This window comes from Cebus imitator, unplaced genomic scaffold (assembly GCF_001604975.1).
Source record: "Cebus imitator isolate Cc_AM_T3 unplaced genomic scaffold, Cebus_imitator-1.0 Scaffold199, whole genome shotgun sequence".
Classification (NCBI taxonomy): Eukaryota; Metazoa; Chordata; class Mammalia; order Primates; family Cebidae; genus Cebus; species Cebus imitator.
Genome location: NW_016107514.1, coordinates 7152883 through 7174735, shown reverse-complemented (window position 1 = coordinate 7174735; position 21853 = coordinate 7152883). Strand labels below are relative to the sequence as shown.

Sequence of the window (21853 nt, the reverse complement as noted above, 5' to 3'; positions counted from 1 at the left end):
GCTGTTGTTGTTGAGACTGAGTCTTGCTCTGTCACCAGGCTGGATGGAGTTCAGTGGCACAATCATGGCTCACTGCAACCTCTGCCTCCTGGGTTCTAGTGATTCTTCTGCCTCAGCCTCCCAAATAGCTGGGATTACAGGCGCCAGCCACTACGCCCAGCTAATTTTTTGTATTTTTAATAGAGACGAGGTTTCACGATGTTGGCCAGGCTGGTCTCAAAATGCTGACCTCCTGGTTTGCCCACCTTAGCCTCCCAAAGTGCTGGGGTTACAGGCATTCTTAAAAAAGTTCTTATTAACATTCCTTTATATGTGATACATGTGTGATATATGATACATATTTCATTGCATACATGTGATATGTGATACATATTTTGACATATATCCTCATATTAATATGTGATACATGTTTTACATTAAATCTTATGTCTATAGGGTCCTCCTGGAGCTGCAGGTGCAGAAGGAAGACAAGGCGAAAAAGGCGCTAAGGTAAAAAAAAAATTATATACATATATTTATTTATGTAATAGGCATTATGTTTGAAAATGACATGCATAAACTGATCAATATTTATTTCAGTACATTTAATAAAATAGTAAAATCTCTCTTCTCATGATTAATGTGCTTCCATATTTTATTTCCTAACAGGGAGAAGCAGGTGCTGAAGGTCCTCCTGGAAAAACCGGCCCAGTCGGTCCTCAGGGACCTGCAGGGAAACCTGGTCCAGAAGGTCTTCGGGGCATCCCTGGCCCTGTGGTGAGATTCTATCTGTGTTAAAAAGATACCATTTTGAAAATAACATTTCGTTTCTAAAAAAAAAAATTATGAATTAATGTGCTTATGTTGGCATTATTTCATAAGTTATGTGGATAATTTTGTGGGAATTATGTAAATACAATGTAAAAATATCAGATACTCTTAAAATATTTAAGGATATAATTTATTTAATAAGTTCATGGTGAAACACTAAGTCATAAAGAGAAAACAAAAAACTAAATTTTAAAATTTCAGTGATATGAAATGTTTATATATACACACACACACATATATATATATATATATATATATATATTTGTGTGTATGTGAATATAGACACATAGGCATAGTAAAAAGAACCAAAATTACTTACAGTATTTGTAGATGTCTTCCCTATGGTGGAACTTAAAGTTTATATTTGCTTTGATATCTTGTTGTATTTTTAAAATTTTAAAAAAGAAATGTTCATTATTATATTAATTTCAGAATCAATCATTTTTATTTTCTGTAGGGAGAACAAGGTCTTCCTGGAGCTGCGGGCCAAGATGGGCCACCTGGCCCTATGGTGAGTAAGATCTTCGCAGTCATTTAAAAGTGAGAATTTCAACAACAAAATTGTTTACTAGCTAGAATTTTTGAGATCTTAGCTTATATATTGGTTTGTATTATTTCTAGTATTCCAAGAAGTATATTACCTTGTCTTAAAAGAAACTAATCCTAACTGATAGGTATATGGAAAATAAACTACTTGATCAGAAGATTTTTTTTTTTTCGTTTGCACTTTGGATGAAAAAGATTATTTCCACTCTGAACGAAATGCCACTAATGATCCAGCCAGTGCTTTTCCTAGGATGGACAGTTCCCTAAAAGGCTTGCAGTTACACTTATTTTCCTGGCATTTCACTTTAAAAAGTATGCTGGCACCAGCATACAGTGATTCTTTGATCAAATAAATTGTTCTCTTTGTGAGTCATACAGGCTGAAATGTAAAACAATAAAACTCAGTGAAAAAAATATGGCTACTGTAGCACTCATGCTTGATCACTATCATAAAGTCTGTGTGCAGACATGCTTGAGAAATGCAATAAAGCATTTTGTTGACTGTCATAGTATTCATAGATAGAGTTTATTACAGGATCCAACGCTATACTTGATACAAATTTGAGCAAAAAGTGAGAATAAAAGACTGGCCTTTTAGAATAAATTTTTACTAGGTGGCTTATTTGCTGTATAGTTATATTCATTATGGTAGAGATTTGTGAGTGTCACTGTCCAGTAATGGTTAAGTGTGAAGTGATTAATCAAAATGGCAAACAATACATATAGTACTCTGTATGTGCGATGAGTATTAAGTCAAGTCCGTCTATATGATATTTTAAAATTTATTCAAATGCTTCTTATCATAAATATATTAATTATCTTTGAGGCAGAATCATATGCAGAAAGCCATCACAACTGGGATTCACAATTCATTCAGGAAGAATTTTGGTTATTCCTTTTAACAAAGATGCCACAGCAATTTCCCCTAGCATACCTACCAAATATTTTATAAGTTTTAAAGAGATTATTTAAACTTTCACTGAAGAATTTAAAGATCACTTATTTATTAACTAGATAAAAGTTATCAAATTTTGGTAGATTTCAAGCAAGAGATGATCAGCTCTGCGCATTATCTCATGAGCTTAGGAAAAGGGCGCTGGCTGAATGAGGATCAGCTCCATGTCTGTACCACTACTTGGGAATATTCTCCCTAGATATAACCTTATATTCTCCTTAGATACAAACTTAACAACTACACAGAGTCAGAGCCAGGAAAAAAAATACGTTGCCTTAATGTCACCCTAAAATTTGCCAGAGATTTTTTCTTGTTATTTCACATTTTCCAGTAAATATTCTGACCTTTCTGCAGATGAAATAAAAAGCACAATGCTGGAGATTTCCTTCAGCTAATATTAAAAATAAAACCTTCTGACATACCACCTGATTTGGCATGCAAACTTTTGTATTTTTGGCTTTTACATTAATGCGAGTTTACAGTGCAAGAGGACAGAATAATTTCCAAATCCTTTAGGTAAAGCGGAATGATAAGCATCAGAAGTGACCTGCATGACTGCAGCTCATTCTGACTGCTTGTTTTATTGGAGAGGACTTAGAATGTGAATTATAATGTGTAGCTTTTTTCATAGCTTTAATTAGTCTTGACTTGTGATAACTAATCTTAGTGAGAATGCTACCTTAGTCTTCATGAGGTGTGGATGGGCAGAGAAATCATCTTCAGAAAGCCATTTATGGCAATTTAATGAGCCTTTCAACTCAACTAAGAAAAAGCTATTTTAGTAGGTAATTTTTAAATCAGAATGAGAAGTAGCTTATTATGGTTACTAGTTAAGGTTTTTTTTTTATTATTATTAAGCTTTAAGTTATTCATTTCTAAAATGGAAATATTGCTAGCTTCTATCTGATGATATTTGTAAAGTTTAAATGAGTTAAATGGGAATATAGATATCTTCTACCCCATGGAGTTCTTAGGTTAATTAAAATAACTGTTTGTAATCATTTTTATATCACTGATTAGCACTACTAGCACCAAATCAAGAATCATTCAATGAATGAAATAATGATAAATATTTTGAAAAACAATCAATTATATATTCTTAATGGAAAGTAACTAAATTTGACCTCATTCCTCCATGTGTATCATCAATAAACCTGTATGTAAGTTGTTGACTATTAAAGCGAATGGAAGAGATCAAATACTATCATACTTACAACAGTTAAGAGTGTTAATGTGTTAAGTACTGTGATAGACTCAGGCAGAGGATACTAGATATAGACAGAGTCAGACCATTTAAATATCATTTCCTCTAGGGACACTTCCCTGTTTAGACATAGGATATGATTATTAAAGAAGGAACAGAGAGATTTACCTGTGGACAAGATAGAGGGTGTGAGAATGACAGAAATTTGGAAATTCTCAGAGTTTTCTGTTAATCTCTGAAATTAGTCTGTGTGAAAGCTCTAATAGTTTCTCTATAATGAATTCTTCCCTCATTATGTAACATATATTCACACCCATATCCAAATCTGCACAGGCTTCAATTTGTTTATCATTGGAGTTCCACAAGCACCTATTAGATCTCTTTTCTCCTTCTAGAAGCTGCCTGTAACTACCTACTGTAGTGTTTCTATTAGTGAGATAAAGCTACCAAGAAATTCCCCTTTTCCCCAACTTTTAAATACAACTTAACTCTTCAGTAAGCACAACTTACCTACCTTCATCTCTCCAGATTGGCAGCTACCTGATTAGACAATTGAAATGTCTAACAGAGCATCCATTACCCACATAGATAAGTTAAACAATTTTATATAAAGGTTCTGGGTATGAAATTCTTTGTGTTAGAGTAAAACAAAGCGGTATTTTAAAACCCTTAAAATGATTTCTGCTTGGTGTCTGCCCACAATACGTTATCATCTCTGCTAGAGTCAGAGATGATACCGTATTTATTTTTTACTTTAAAAAGTACATATTGCATATGGCAAAAACTTGTTTACAAACATGAATTCAACATATGCATACATTTGCATATATATCTAGGTATATACACACACAGAGACATACACTGCAAATGTGTACTTAGATCACTGTATGGAATTGAAGATGGTTAAATAGTTCATATGAGCTGAGTGCAGTGATTAATGCCTGTTATCCCAGGACTTTGGGCTGCCAAGGTGGGCAGATCACTTGAAGTGAGGAGTTCGAGACCAGCCTGGCCAACATGGTGAAACCCTATCTCTACAAAAATACAAAACTTAGCCAGGCATGCTGGCTCATGTCTGTAACCCTAGCTACTTGGGAGACTGAGGGGAGAATCGCTTGAACCCGGGAGGCGGAGGTTGTGGTAACCCAAGATCGCACCATTGCACTCCAGCCTGGGCGACTGAGCAAGACTCCTTCTCAAATAAAGAAAAAAAAAAAAGATTAATAGCACATACGGAATCTAATCAAAAGCTAAGGTTGATGATGAGCCTGTATAAAGTACTCTATTCAAGTATATTTTTTAAGTGGAATCCTGTTAGAGTTGGTTTAATATAATTTTATTAGGGTTTCCTAAAGGTTTTTAAAAAATTTGATTCGAATTTTGTGTTGGTAGAATTATACTACTGTTTTAGTAGTCAACCAACATTAACAGAAATAAGATTGAATGTTTCATTTATTTATTGCGACAGTCTCACTCTGTCTCTGGGACTGCAATGCAGTGGCACAATCACAGTCACTGCAACCTTGTCCTTCCAGGCTTAGGTGATTCTCCCTCCTCAGCCTGCCGAGCAGCTGGGACTGCAGGTTTGTGACACTACACCAGGCTAATTTTTGGCATTTTTAGTACTGATAGGTTTTTGATAGTTGCCCAGGCTGGTCTTGAACTCCTGGGCTCAAGGGATCCATCGACCTGGGTCTCCCAAAGTGCTGAGATTACAGGCATGAGCCACCATACCTGGCCAATTAAGGGTTTTAAAGAAAAGAATGATGATATCTAAATTCTGCCCTCTGATACGAAGTCAAAATTGATATGATTTAGTTGTTCTACAAACTAAAATGTATTTGACTTTTTGAAGTCGGAATTAACATCTGTTTTAGTTTTAAGTGTTTATTTTGTTTCGTTTCACATTCTTTTAAGAATCTATTTGTTTCAATGCAGCCAAAAAATGATTTAGCATTTATGTTCAAACAAGTTTCTTTAGTATTATCACACATTTCTTCCTTTGATAATAACATGATAAATAAAAGATCTGATAACCTTATTTTTTCAAAAATAAAAACTTATATAAAAGTTAGGATGGGGTACTGAATAACAGTTTATTTCTTTAATACTACATTTAAGTCATCTGTAGACAAGAGTGATATGGGTAGCATTCTATAATGATTAAAAAGCTTTAAATAACAAAGCATTTTATTTTCACCAGAATAAACCCTATTCCACAATCTTATCTTTTAAATAAAGTGTAGAATCTGCAGTTTCTTTAAATTTCAATGAACTAGATTTTTGAAATGTAGATCAAAGCAAATATTCCAGAAAGCATAATACTGCAGGGGAAAATGTTTGCTTGGCGTATTCTAGACACTTAAGAATGTATCATTCCTGTTTTCCTTTTCACTTTATTACTTATGAATTGTGTATTTCCCTGGGGGTTTTCAATTTACACTATCGTGAGAGAAAAATAGAAAATATGCACAGTTGGAATAACATTTTTATACGTAGAGTTGATGTTTTTGATCTGTTTCAGGTTCAGAGGGTCATTTATAACTGCTCTCAATATCATAATGTTACCAATTTCTATTTCCAGCTGATGAAAATAAAAATTGATTTGGTTTGGCAAATTCATCTTTAGATATAATTTGTAATATTATGAGAGATTATTAGCTTAGAGAAATTAACACTCATTATCTAACTTCATGAATAATATTTATAGAAAGGATTTTTATTGCATTTAAAACACAAATAATGTCTAATATATTTTTCATTAAGCTTGAGCAATTAGAATTACTAGTAATTCTTTTTTGTCATTTTAGCTTTTTCTATTAGAATGGGATGAGAAAGTTCACAGGTATTTATCCATAGCATATCTAAAACTAATGATAATAATTCACATTTGGATTATGCTTCACTGTTTATATAGTTTTTACTGTGGAGAGCGAAATCCAAGATAAGAGGGAAATTACTTGAAAGTGAATTTGATAATTTCCCTGTGGTCTTTTTGTCTGTCTGAGATTTAACAGGGTAGCATGATTGTTTTTCTTATGCGAAAGAGAATATAACTAAACTCATATAAATTTGACTCTGAGGATTAGTAATTTTCCCCTTATTAGAAGATTATTATTCAGCATATCCCACTTAAAACTGCATGTCCAAAAATTTTCTTCCATTCTGTAGGTTACCTGTTCACTCTGATGATAGGTTCTTTTGCCGTAATAGAAGTTCTTTAATTTTGCAATCTATCCATCTGACAAAGGGCTAATATCCACAATCTACAAAGAACTTAAACAAATTTACAGGAAAAAGAAACAACCCCATCAAAAACTGATCGAAAGATATGAACAGACACTTCTCAAAAGAAGACATTTATGTGGCCAATAAACATATGAAAAAAACTCACTATCACTGGTCATTAGAGAAATGCTAATCAAAACCACAATGAGATACCATCTTACACCAATTAGAATGGCAATCATTAAAGAGTTAGGAAACAACAGATTCTGGAGAGGATGTGGAGACATAGGAACACTTTTACACTGTTGGTGGGAGTGTAAATTAGTTCAACCATTGTGGAAGACAGTGTGGCAATTCGTCACAGATCTAGTACCAGAAACACTTGAGCCAACAATCCCATTACTGGGTATATACCTAAAGGTTTATAAATCGTTCTACTGTAAAGACACATACACATGTATGTTTATTCCAGCACTATTCACAAAGCAAAGACTTGGAACCAAGCCAAATGCTCAATGATAGACTGGATAAAGAAAATGTGGCACATATACAACATGGAATGCTATGCAGCCATAAAAAAGGATGAGTTTATGTCCTTTGCAGGGACATGCATGAAGCTGGAAACCATCATTCTCAGCAAATTAACTCAGGAACAGAAAACCGAACACTGCATGTTCTCACTCATAAGTGGGAGTCGAATAATGAGAACACATGGACACATGGAGGGGAACATCACACACCAAGGCCTGTTGGGGGATGGGGAACTAGAGGAGGGATAGCATTGGGAGAAATACCTAAGGTAAATGAAGAATTGATGGGTGCAGCAAACCACCATGGCACGTGTATACCCATGCAACAAACCGGCATATTCTGCACATATATCCCAGAACTTAAAGTATAATTAAAAAACAAACTGCGTGTGCTTCTATGAAAATAACTTTTGTCTGTTGTTAATTGAATAATATAGGGAAATTGTCCACTTTAATACTTAGAGAATTTCAAATTGTTATGAATTAAAAAACATAAATATATCTAATAATTTTTCAAAATACCATTGTTACACAGTTGGAGTAACATTTTTATATGTATCGTTGATGTTTTTGATCTGTTTCAGGTTCAGAGGGTCATTTATAACTGCTCTCAATATCATAATGTTACCAATTTCTATTTCCAGCTGATGAAAATGAAAATTGATTCAGTTTGGCAAATTCATCTTTAGTTGTAGTTTGTAATGTTATGAGAGATTATTAGCTTAGAGAAATTAACACTCATTATCTCTAACTTCTTCATGAATAATATTTATGGAAAGGATTTTTACTGCATTTAAAACACAAATAATGTCTAATATATTTTTATTAGACTAATTTTTATTAACGCCATTCTTGCTCATCCTGAGAGTCACATTTCCATTTGAGAAGTAGGCTTCAGAAACAGGAATAGAGAGGGCCCATCTGTATTCTTGCAGCAGCTCTATGAGATAGGAATTGTAGTCCCCAGTTTGTAGATGAGAAAACTGAAGCTACCTTTGTCCAGCTAATTAAAGTAGCTAAGAAGAGAGTTTGTTTTCTATGCCAGACCTATCCTATTCTGAACCCTTACTTTTGCTACATCACACTACTTGGATCAGATCCATAGTTCTTAATGCTTTAAATTCACAAAAATTATGGACCAGGATATAATGTGTTTTTTACACTGAAAAATTACAGTGTTTCCAGATAGGGGGAAATATTACTCATGGTAGCCTTGTAGAAGATACAATAGTGGTGGCTCATGATGTATTTTAGTAAAAGTTAAAACAATTTGCTGTCCTAGGGCCATAATGAAAATTATTGCTAAAATTATAGTTGAGATAATTCAATTCGGTCATCATAATTCAAATTCATAGAGAAACGTCGTGAACAGTATGCTTTTGTTGCTGGGTGCCTTACTTGTGGCAGGCAGTAGTGACATGGCTAGGTTATCATGACCCTAATTTCATGAGTCACATATAAATAGTTTTTTAGCATCAGTTATACATCTGACAGCATCTGTTGCCTGCATAGTTTCTCTTGTATAATTTCACACCAAGGACTGTATTTTGTTTTGTCTTCAAAATTGAAGTGCAGCAATTTGGTTTGTTGGTGTGGTGTGTTCTTTTATTTTGTTTACTTTTTCTTTTTTCTTTTTTTTTTGAGACGGAGTTTCGCTCGTTACCCAGGCTGGAGTGCAATGGCGCGATCTCGGCTCTCCGCAACCTCCGCCTCCTGTGTTCAGGCAATTCTCCTGCCTCAGCCTTCTGAGTAGCTGAGATTACAGGCACGCGCCACCATGCCCAGCTAATTTTTTGTATTTTTAGTAGAGACGGGGTTTCACCACGTTGACCAGGATGGTCTCGCTCTCTTGACCTCCTGATCCACCCACCTCGGCCTCCCAAAGTGCTGGGATTACAGGCATGAGCCACCGCGTCCGGCTTGTTTACTTTTTCTAGCAATAGGGTGTTACTCTGTCACCCATGCTGGAGTGAAGTGGCATGATCATAGCTCACTGAAGCCTCAAACTCATGGGTTCAATTGACCCTCCTGCCTTACCCTCTCAGGTAGCTGGTACTACAGGTGTACTCCACGAATTCTAGTTGTTGCTTGTTTATTTTGTAGACACAATGCCTCGCTATGCTACCGAGGCTGGTTGCAAACTCCTAGGTTCAAGCAGTCCTCCCACCTCAGGCTCCCAAATTCCTAGAATTACAGGTGGAAGCCATTGTGCCTGGCCTAGAGTAAAACAATTTGTAGATTAAACAGTTAGTTCCAGAATCATCAATATGAAAATTTCCTTAGGTCGGGGGCAGGACAAAGAGTTAGTTGCTAAAGTCATGCCATAATTGTCATATAAATATACTTTTAAAAGATACATGTCTTAATCTTGAATTACTAACGTGAATTTATTGAAATAGAAGTATGTTTATATAAAAATAAATTTATTAATTTCATAAATCATTTAGATATGAGATGCAATTTAGAAACTACAGCTGAAAGTACCATCTTGATGTAGTTTGTAATGTTATGCAGTTTAGCTAAGAGAAAATAGTAGTCATCACTAACTCATGAATAGTGTTATACGTAGAATATTTTATTGGGATTGTTAAGTATTCTTAGTATATGTCTCTCTCTAGTAATCATAGTGAAAGATACCTAATTTCAAGGGAACAAAGAGTAAGAATTTAAATCAGATTTCAGAAAATTGGCCATGGTCTAGAAGAATTACAGAGTTCCATGTTTTAAGTTAGTATATACAGAAATTTTCTTATTCTATAGAGTATTATTAGGCAACCATTCTAACATATACAAATAGAGGTTGTTTAAATAGAAACCAAACAATGTATTATCATTTTGTCTGATTTTTTTCCTGTGGTTATCAAAGATAAATTGATTGTCAAAAAGCTTTTACAAAAATTTTGCTGAAAATAGTGTAACCTTTTAAATTTGTGTAACATAAAAATGTTTGACTGACTGAATATGCAATTTGGAAACCCCTCCTAAAATTAGTGTATTTAAAAAATTATACTTTCTTCTCAACTAAAAATCCATATACACGTCCTATTTCTAATTTTACATTTTTTTCATTAAAATTATCAATACTATGGTTACAAATTAAACCATAGTGTTTTAAATATATAAATTTACTTAGAAGCCTAAATAATAAAGCATTAGTTATTACTATTTTCAACCCCATATTTTTAAAACCAAACTAGCTCTGTGACTAGTCATAGGATTCTCTAATTCATACGTACTTATATTTTTGTTTATTTTTTCTTATTATTTAGGGACCTCCTGGCTTACCTGGTCTTAAAGGTGACCCTGGCTCCAAGGGTGAAAAGGTGAGAATAAAAGAATGTGTTATTAATAAAAGATTATGTTTTTGTATACTAATCGCCCAGGCAGTTGCTTTTGCAGATTAAAATCATTCAAAGGAAATTTTAAACAATAGCTTCATCATTCTAACCCTGAAAAAAGCTTCAACCCTGAGCTTCCCGGATGTATTTAGATGGGAGAAAATATGCAAACAGTGAAAAATATACCAGAATTCAGTGCTATATCTTCTCACGGTTCCATTATAGCAACCATATGGAGAAAGCATATGGTTATACTAAAATAACTATTCAGAAAATAAATAGGCTGAATAACAAAATATCTATTTTTATGATTTTTAAACATGAAGCTAAAATTTTTAAACTAGAAATATCTTTCAAATACTAATTTGATCTCCTAGAATTTATGCTGAGTTGCACCATGTACTTAGAGAAATGAGCCTGTTTAAAAATGATATTATTGTTTGGATTATTTTAAATCTTTAAATGCCTTTTAAAGATTGCAGTCTCTGAAGAATAGAAATTACTTTGTATTAAATGAGATGCTTATTAAAATAATGAGTTTTCTGTTATTTATTTAATATTATAGATGGTCATTATTGGTGGAGGGATACCTCAAATGGAGCACTGAAAATGATAGCTGTAGAAAGCATTTTGCTTCATAATACTTCCAAAGTTTAATAAAGCCCTCACTTAATGTAAGCAGTAAAAGGTGCGGTTAGGTGATGAGAGGGCGATTCTTAACTGTATATTTCATTCAGAAGGATTATTTTAATTTTGTTTTTTTATCAGCATTGTTCATTTTTATGCTTTGGAAATTTAATGTGCAAATATTTTATAACTAAAATTTTATGAATATAGTAATATATATATATATATATATTTTTCTCTGCTTTCCAAAGGGACATCCTGGTTTAATTGGCCTGATTGGTCCTCCAGGAGAGCAAGGTGAAAAAGGTGACCGAGGGCTTCCTGGAACTCAAGGATCTCCTGGAGCAAAAGGGGATGGGGTGAGTAAAAATAAGGATTATTTTTTCTACTCCTTTCATATAAATAAACACACACACACACACACACACACACACACACACACACACTGCTTTAAGTATGAAAAAAAGAGAATTTAGAGTGTCCTAATTCTAATTTGTTTAAGTCAGGAATGTTCTTAAAGACTTTTACTTAGCCTTAGAGTAAATGCATTTTAAAAATATTTGTTTGAAACCATAAAAATTACAGTTGAACATTATTTAAACAAAAATGCACTAAATTCCCATCACCTGTAAGTCATATTCTGAGAGATACAGAATATACACATACACACATAGATTTAAAACAAAAAGCTCATCGATATTGTAGCAAAATGGGAAAAATTCTCGTTATTTTGCCCAAATTATTTTTTAGATTCACCGTGGGAAAACGTTTAAGCCACTCAAAAATATTTTGCATTCTCTAAATTTTACAATATATGTTGTTATTAAAATGTTGAAATGTTATGAAAAGTGATGAAAACATGAAAATGAAATCACTGAGGAAATCCCTTTAAATTGGCTTATTCTCTCTCTAGGGAATTCCCGGTCCTGCTGGTCCCATAGGCCCACCTGGTCCTCCAGGTTTACCAGTAAGTAGAAGACAAAATAACATTATAAGGTAAGGTTAAGTTACGAATATGACAAAGAGACACAAATTCTGCAGATTTTTATCTGTGCTTTTGCATTTGCATTTTCTAGGGTCCTCAAGGCCCAAAGGGTAACAAAGGCTCTACTGTAAGTACTTTTCCCTTTGACATTTTAATTTTTCATCAAAGCCTATTTAATTGCCTCTTCTTTATTTAATGTCGTCTCTCTTCTTTCTATCAGGGACCTGCTGGCCAGAAAGGTGACAGTGGTCTTCCAGGGCCTCCTGGGCCTCCGGTAAGTACATGTTAACAAGAGTGATGTTCTGATAATTCGCATGTAGTAGCTGCCAATGATTTCTCTGAACTTATAAGATGGACAAAAAGCACATCCTGTCAAAAGCGCTGATTTTATGGGAAGTGTTAACTATATAATTTAAGTAATCAAGTCTACATGCCAAGACTTATATTTTAATTGATTTCACTCTTCAAATATAAATACCCTAATTATATAATATAGCCTTGTTTTTATTAATTTTTCAAGAGAATCATATACGATTTTATGTCACATTTATGAAGCCAACTTATTTTGTGCCCTAAAGATACATTTATATTTGACTCTCGGAATAATGACAAAAATTCAGATGCTTCACATTTTTTTCCTAGTGCATATATGCTACTACTAATAAAAGCAATAATAATAGCTACCACTTATTTATGCTAAAATGTTCTAGGCTTTACACCAGTAATTAAATGATAGAATTAAAATGTGGACCCATGTGAAATTTTAGTCTTCTTTCTTGAGCTAAAATGTTTCCAACTATATCTGTACTAGTTTGCTAGGGTTACCATAGCAAAGTACCACAGAGCTAGTGGCTCAAACAGCAGAAATGTATTGACTCCCAACGAAGATGTCCATAGGTTGGTTCCTTCTGAGGTCCATGGTGGAAGGTTCTGTTCTGCGCTTCTCTCCTTGGCTTGTGCTGGCTCTCTTTTCCGTGTGTCTCTTCATATTATCTCCCCTCTTTGTGTATCTGTGTTTAAATTTCACCTTTTTATAAGAATATCAGTTATATTGGATTAGGGCCCACTCTAGTGATGTTATCTTAACTAATTATATCGTCAGAGACTGTATTTCCAAATGAGATTACATTCTGAGATACTGGGAATTAAGACTTCAACATACAAATTTTTGTGGGGTACAATTCAACCCATGACAATATGATAACTATTTGGTATAGCTCTGCTGGTAATGTAAATTCCAGTCTGATTGAATTTATTTTAAGTTTGTTAATTTATAAAGATTTAAGTCACACATATTTGAAGCAAACTAATGTATACATATTTTTAAAAGTTTAATGTTTTATAACTTAAATTATCATCAAATACAACAGTTGACAAGATAGCACAATCGCTGTAAAGTCCTGTTCTAATGATCAGAGACTTTAAAATCTAATTGTGGCCATAGGACATACAAATGATGACTAATTAATAAATAAGAGAGTAACTTATATAACATATCTACACAAGTCTGTGCTATCTTTTTGTATAGATAAAGGGCCAGAAATCATCTAACTTGTTCAACTACCTCAATATCTCCTCTAAGTTCATCATAGAAGAATCTATGACGTTTATATATTTATAAACTTATCCTATAGCATAAATTTTGTAGCTATTGAAAAGCTAAACCAACTATAATTTCTATAACAAAAACATAACTGGTAATAATTAATATTTGCAGAATATTCCATTTTATGCAACAATTGCACTCACATTATCTTCTTTTAGGGTCCACCTGGTGAAGTCATTCAGCCTTTACCAATCTTATCATCCAAAAAAACAAGAAGACATATTGAAGGTATGCAAGCAGATGCAGATGATAATATTCTTGATTACTCGGATGGAATGGAAGAAATATTTGGTTCCCTCAATTCCCTGAAACAAGACATCGAGCATATGAAATTTCCCATGGGTACTCAGACCAATCCAGCCCGAACTTGCAAAGACCTGCAACTCAGCCATCCTGACTTCCCAGATGGTATGTTAATAATACATGACAAAGCAAATATACTGGGCTTCTGAGTTTCTGAGGTGCATTGTCAGCTCATTAATTCTAGTTGAATGTTTAATACAGTCTCTAAATAAAACCAAACAATTATTAACCCTCATCTTGTAGACAGAAAAAATAATTTATACTGTATAAATCTAGATCTGCTTTGGAAAATGCTTGTCTGTTAAATAAGGTTTTATTAAATTATGACAAGATCATTTTTGGATGATTACAGCTAACACAAATGTACCTTGCTTGTAATAACTATCACAGATGTGCATATTTATACACACATGTGCATATTGTAATATGATGATCACTTATTTCACATTAATATGAATACTTACATTAATATGATTAGTATTTTAAATTACTATGAAAAGTATGGACATGTGTAAATATCATAACTGATGTATATTTAGTCTATCTGGTTAGCAATGATTTGTTGAACAGAATATTTAAGAATTGGGATAGCTTGGGGCAATAATTTATCTTTCACTGATCCACAGAATCCCAGACAACTGTGAATAGCTTATTTACTAAAAACAATTAGGATAATTTATCATACCAACTCTTTGACAAAACCCTTATATACCTATTGGTTAGAGAAAGAAAGAGTTTCAGGTATGCTAAGTTAGTTGACTAAAATTGTACAATTATTAAAGTAGCAAGGGGCAGATCTCTATCTAGTTTTTAAATCTCCCACTTTATGTTGAAATAATTGTCTCCCCTTTACTGTGTTGCACTACCAGTTAGATAATGATAGTTATAACTGTGATCTAAATAACTCAATGTAGATAGAAAAGTTCAGTGTAGTTCAGAAACTGGCAGCAAAAAAAAGGATGTCACAAAAATCTTATTTAATCAAGCATAGCCTATTAAAGGTAAAACACAGGTAGTTATTAGTGCTCCTATACAAACTGGTATCTAACATCTTCAAGTGTATGTTTATTTGAAAAAGATACATTTAGTTTAGTGATTTATGTGGAGATTTACTTTTAACTGGTATTATTTAAGCAAAAGATTTAGATGATTTAGTTTGAGCTTATGCTAGAAAATTTATCCTCCTCCTCCCAATTTTAATATGCTTGACCTATCAGAAGATTCCTCTTGAGTTTATATAGCATCTAGATGAGGACACAGAACATATGAAATGACTATTTCATATGATTTTTAGACTTATGACCTAGATAAATAAGGTAATCAATTATACATAATTGAAAATCAAGTATAAAAGATGGCAACATGTATTGAGTTATAAAGCAACATATGATTAACTAGTACCTGAGCAGTAAAAAAAAAATACTGTAAATCTTTGGAATGGTAAGTTAACTGTGGATTATAGTTCCCAGTAGTTTCTATATAACTAGCTTCATCAGTTCTATCCTGCTCTAATTAATTAAAATTGAATATTTATTCATTTATGTATTATTAAGCAGTGCCAGACACTGTTCTTCATACAGAAATTCAAAGATAAATGTTGGATGATTCATTTCCTCGTATTTTTTTTCTCAGAATTCTAATTTGTTTCAGGCATGAGTACATTAATGGTGTAATCTGAAAAAAAAAAGTGGATGTTTTTGTTAAAAAAGATATTCAAGTTATGTGACTATGCAAGTAGTAGCAGAGGATAAAGCAGGTTGACATTGCATTTTTGAGAGTTCCAGCACCAAAGTAAGCAATTTGAGCTTTTAAAATATTAAAAGTTTGTAACCAGTGGACTTACATAATTCAAATATTTGAAATGAAGTGACAGCATGAGAAACAGTAGAAATTATAAAGGTAGAAAGAATTTGATTTCTTTCTTTCTCAGTATAAAGATCAAAGCTGCCACTCCTATAAAAAAAAAAAGATTAACAAGAGAAAAGTATTAAACATTTATTTGATTATAGTTTAACGTGACATAGGAGCCTTCAGAATCCACCTCCAAAGACACAGAGGAAGCTGTCTGATTTTATGCTTAGATTCTATAACACAAGGACAGCTGTGTAGAAATGTGATATATTATTGGACAAAAAATGGTATGAGCTAATGGTAGTAATCTGAGTAGGGAAACTTAGTAAGGCCTTCTGTTCAAATTCTCTCTGATCTCTCTCTTGTAGCATTCCATCCTCCCAGGTAAGGGGTAGGACCCCTCTGGAATGAGGGTTTTAATTTCTTTATGGCCAGCCGTTACACAGAAAGTTGGGTGGATTGTAGGAGTGAAAGTTCATTAAAAATTTTAGAGCAGGGATAAAAGAAAGTAAAATACACTTGGAAGATGATCAAGTAAATGACTTGAGAGCTTCAAGTGCCTGGTTTGACCTTTGACTTGGGGTTTGTACTGGCATGTTTCCGAGGTTTGCATCTCTTCTCCCCTGACTTGGGGTGGGCTGTCTGCAAGCGCAGTGGGCTGTCAGCACTTGGAATGGGCCACACAGTGTGTTTACTGGAGCTGTGCGCATGCTCACTTGAGGCATTTTTCCCTTGCCATTTGAGTAAGGGAAGCAGAGGAAGGTTATCTACCAGTTAAACTCCATCCATTTGCATCTTAGTCCACATGCTTGAGCCCAATTGCCCACCTCCTGAGATCATATAAAGAAGCTGCTGGTCACCAGTTTCAGGTGTTTTCTATGAGGGCAAGGGGAGACTGCCATTCCTTGGCACAAGCTGCAAACAATTATTATTTTAGAGAGACAGTTTACAACTGCCTGACCTTTATCTGATGGTCACCGGATATTACTGGTGGGGTTGGCAGGGCTTTCCTGCACTGTTTATGTCTGACTAACTACCTGCTATAACAGAGTAATACGTTAAGGCTTTATAGCTGGCTTTGCGAAAAAGGGGGTCTGGTCTCTATGACCCACTTTGGGGAGGAGGGATTCTAATTTCTACAACTTGCCTCAAGGGAGAATGAGGGATGAGAGACAGGAAGGCAGAAGGTCAGAGGAAAACTGCTTTTACTTTGGGGCATCATTTTCTGAACCCCAGCAGAAGGAAGCAAAGTAATGTTTATGTGCATATCAATTTTGGCTCCTAGTAAATCTTGTTAGCTAACACCATATTGTCACTTATCTAAGGAATAATTTTGTTACTCCCACTATTTTCCATGCTTACTCACATAACACCAAATGAATGTTCTGTAACATTTCAGCAATGGCATTAATAGCAGGCTGCATTAAAATGTATAAAGTAGTCCTTCTTAGGATTCCCCTCAAAGAGAGGGTACATTTATTGCAAGAAGTTTTTCCAATAAAATAAGGCAGAAGTATGATCCCTGAGGCTAAGTAAATACGATATCACCTCCATTGTTACAAACGAATAAACTAGGAAGAAAATATATTGATCACTCAGATTACTTAAGTAGTAAATAATACTTATGAGATTTGGAGTCAAGGATATCTTATTTCAGTATGCATGCAATTTATTGCACAGGGATAAATAGAATGTTAATATTTGAGAAGATGACGTTTAAGCTGAAACCAAAAAGTGATAGGCATGATAAAAACTTTAAAAAGTTATTCCATGTAGAATATATGAAACATTTGCAAAGCTCTGAGGCCGAAAAGAGAAACTATTACTGTTTATTAAAAATCATACCCCAATATGCCAAAAAGCTCAAAAGGAAAAAGATCTATTAATATGTATTTGTCTTATTTCTCTAACAAAATTTGATGCCTAATGCATTCAAAAATGATACCAATAAATTTTTATATGACATATTTTTTTCTAACTTCTAGGTGAATATTGGATTGATCCTAACCAAGGTTGTTCAGGAGATTCCTTCAAAGTTTACTGTAATTTCACATCTGGTGGTGAGACTTGCATTTATCCAGACAAGAAATCTGAGGGAGTAAGTACCAATCTGTTTTGGTGGTGAATGTTAATAGTTCCTGCCATGTTTTGCAATATTGAACTAAACAGGAAAATTATACTGTCATATTTTCATTTATCTGCTTTTCTTACAGAGTAATTAGAGTATTTCATTTGCATAAACATGAATAAGCACCAAATTAATCTACAGAGTTAACAAATGCTTCTCTTCTTTATTTTTTACCCAGATGTATTCTTTATGCACCTGCTTGCTCTCTAAAATTCTATGGCTTTCCATGACACAGCACAGCTGAATCTCAAATTTTAGTGCCTGTATAGTGTTCTTCTGCCCAATTACCACATCATAGAACTTACAGCTGCATATTACACCCAAAATATCTACGTTTATAAAGAATTAATCTTTACATATGAGTTTTTTCTGCACTTACTTTTTAAAAAATATTTAGTTTCTCTAAACAAATTCTTTAATTTTTGCCTAACAGTATTACTGATGTACTGAGTTCTATCTTCAAAGCTAAATGCAAATTATTAATATGAGGAAAGGTTGTTCATGAGCATAACTATATTATTCAAACATGTTATAAGTGGGGCATATTGTCTTTATTGGTATTCATGTAATTAATCTCATTCTTCTTAGTAAATAATGTGGGCATACAGAGGCACAGAAACTCCTTAAGGAAAAGCCAGTAGCTTTATGTGTGGCTAATGGTTTTTGGAGAAAAGTTAAGTTTGTGAGTAAAGAGTGTTAGCAAGGGCAAGAAAAAAAGCAACTTCCATCTCCAACCCTACTTGGCAGGTGGTGAAGCATGGTAAAGCTCCCCTAGCCTCCAGAGAAATGTGGAAAAACAGAAAATGCCTTTTCTTACACTGATAACTTAAGTTCCCTATGATGAGGACTTATATGACCTCTACTATTCTTCACAAAGCAGAACAATAAATGCAGATCTATAAAAGATTCTGAATATTTTAACCAGCAGGGAATGATTAGGGTTATTTCCTGTCAATACCTTTCTTTTGTTTTTCTTTCTTTCTTTTTTTTTTTTATTTTATTGTACTTTAGGTCTGGGGTACATGTGCAGATCATGTAGGATTGTTGCATAGGTACACACATGGCAATGTGAGCATCTCTCCTTAGTTACTGGTTAACTACTTTCAAACCTGTCACTTGGCTATGGAGTGAAGATGATATCTGCCTTTCTCGCTGACACTGAGTAACATTTTGAGAGTTTCCTTTGCAAAGGGTTTTTGAATGTTCCACCAATGTCCCCTACAACCCTTAATATTCCTTTACTGGGTTATCTTTCCGCTTTTCCTTTAGTGTCAATAAAGAGAACACAAACGAAATGACTCAATTTTCACTACATAGCATTTTCAGAATCTATCTCAAATTTTTCTCTTTGTCTCATTTTGTATAATCTTATTTGTATCCTTTTAAAATGATTTTAAGAACTCTTTAGTTTCTTAGTCTTAGTGAAAATACATTTTATGTATATAAAAATACTGTTTATATTGTAAATTTTCACCTGCTTTCTAAATTTTCTGTTTCTTTGCAAAGGTGAGAATTTCGTCATGGCCAAAGGAGAAACCAGGAAGTTGGTTTAGTGAATTTAAGAGGGGAAAACTGGTATGTTATTACCTCAACATGAAATGGTTTTTCTCAAACTCAAGAAGTGAAGTTCTAATTATATATTTCTAGCCCCTAACAGTGAAAGTCTAAATTATGCTAAAGCCGGATTCCCTGTGGTCTCTAGTTTGTTCCACTTAATATCTCTTAGACCACTGTGGTATCTTAAAGCAAGCTAACATTGGTATCTAAAAGTAAATGGAAATATACTAAATTTACTTAAAATCAGGATCAAATAGTGCATACCATTTATTAAGAACCTGAGATAGATATCATGAAAATTGATTATGTTAGAAATACCAGGTATAAAGAATACAGTATCTACTTAATCTCTTCCTATTATTTCATTTTCTGTCTGCTTGAAAAATTCCTTCTTTGTTCTTCATTTCTATCAGTTGCAATTCCGATTTTTCCTGATTGTTATGGCACAGATTTACTTCAAGATTTCCATACAATTACTAGCTCATTTCAAAAATTTTCTAAAGATATTTTAAGATTAGATGTCAACATTAAATTCATATTTAAAAGGTGTTTAAATATATACATGTTTATTATAATTAGAATGTATTGAAATTGAAGCTTTTTCCAATTATCCAGATATTCAGTTGTTTAAGGTTCTTTGAAAAGCTATTATTTTCCATGTATGACTATTTATACATGTGTTATTTGTATACAAGCTCATGTATATTAACAATTTTTATTGACACTCTCCACCAAAGTTATAATTCTCTATTTCAGTCTCCAAGTTACATATTAAATATCCATATTACATTATTATCTTTGCATACATTTAAAAATATGTACAGATAGAGCTATATGTGTATGGATTGAATTTTCCCAATAGATTATTTTTCTTCAATCCCACAAGAATACTCACCATCTGACCTGCCATTCAGTAAGAAACAAGTAAAATCTGTTTTAAGGAAGAAAGTAACATATAACTGCCTTTACATTGACTTAATTTCTAATTTGGGTGAATTTCTTAACCTTTTTTTTCAAATTTAAGTTCCTATGTTTCCACTGAATTCAGATATTTTAATTAACAAAAATAAAACAATTTATGAAGATGCTATGAGACAGTCGTTAATAATTTACAACTAAGACTATTTTCCTGCTGTAATTACGGAGTAAGTATTGACTCAACAAATACTAACTTTCGTTGTTTTGCACATTATGCTTGGTGCCGGCAATACAGTGTTGAATACACATGTCATCTAAAAATAGACGAACAGGCATTTCTGGACATAATACCTATGAGAACTATTGCCTGAAAATGAAAAGCAGGAACATGTTCACAGATTTGGATAAGTTGGTACATTTTGAAATGTTTGAAAGGAATAGTCAAAAATCAAACAACAGAAAACCAGCTAATCTTTGCGTTACACTGAGATTCCTTAGTTTTCATTGTTTTACCAATTTTTTTTTTTCCAAAAAGATATACAAATATATTGGAACATTTCTTGGAAACAAAAGCATTTTTTACAATGTTTACTGTTTAGGAAACTAACACATTAAGTGATTTTTTCAAAGATAAGCAATGGCTACAATAACTTTGGTGGGATACAATTCATAAAATCCTGTTTCTGGGTCTTCTGACCCTCAATGTACACCTTTTTTCATTAGGTGCAAGTGGGTCTTTGGATTCATCTGCATGCTACTAGCATCATAGTTCACTGTTGACAATGATTTTATTTTTAGTAGCGTAAAGAAGAAAGTGTCATTAGGTGCCTTTTTATTCCTTTATTCCTAGCTTTCATATTTAGACGTTGAAGGAAATTCTATCAATATGGTGCAAATGACATTCCTGAAACTTCTGACGGCCTCTGCTCGGCAAAATTTCACCTACCACTGTCATCAGTCAGTAGCCTGGTATGATGTGTCATCAGGAAGTTATGACAAAGCACTTCGGTTCCTGGGTTCAAATGATGAGGAGATGTCCTATGACAATAACCCTTTCATAAAAGCCCTGTATGATGGCTGTGCGGTGAGTATAAGTTCTGCTTGCCTTCCTTCACAGAGATGAGAGGCAGCATGTCACCGTTTCAGTTTGGTCCTAAGCCAGATTTCTCTAATGAAATGGATGTCAGTTGTTATTAACATTTGATGCTTAATATTGACATGTTAAACTACGGTATGCGAGAAGCCGGTAATGTTAACACACACACAG

The 21853-nt window shown here is 33.5% G+C and overlaps 1 protein-coding gene across 3 annotated transcripts in view; it reads left to right on the top strand.

The window, feature by feature from the left end:
• Positions 1 to 21853, top strand: part of COL11A1 (collagen type XI alpha 1 chain) — a 213219-nt gene that overhangs the window by 188326 nt on the left and 3040 nt on the right. For all 3 annotated transcript variants that reach the window (XM_017547609.2, XM_037745410.1, XM_017547607.2), the window contains 12 exons: positions 436 to 489; positions 649 to 756; positions 1268 to 1321; positions 10543 to 10596; positions 11490 to 11597; positions 12152 to 12205; positions 12315 to 12350; positions 12444 to 12497; positions 13988 to 14237; positions 17969 to 18081; positions 19618 to 19686; positions 21437 to 21670. In XM_017547609.2, coding sequence (XP_017403098.1) covers positions 436 to 489; positions 649 to 756; positions 1268 to 1321; positions 10543 to 10596; positions 11490 to 11597; positions 12152 to 12205; positions 12315 to 12350; positions 12444 to 12497; positions 13988 to 14237; positions 17969 to 18081; positions 19618 to 19686; positions 21437 to 21670 — 1188 coding nt within the window. The remainder of the gene's footprint in view (positions 1 to 435; positions 490 to 648; positions 757 to 1267; positions 1322 to 10542; positions 10597 to 11489; positions 11598 to 12151; positions 12206 to 12314; positions 12351 to 12443; positions 12498 to 13987; positions 14238 to 17968; positions 18082 to 19617; positions 19687 to 21436; positions 21671 to 21853) is intronic.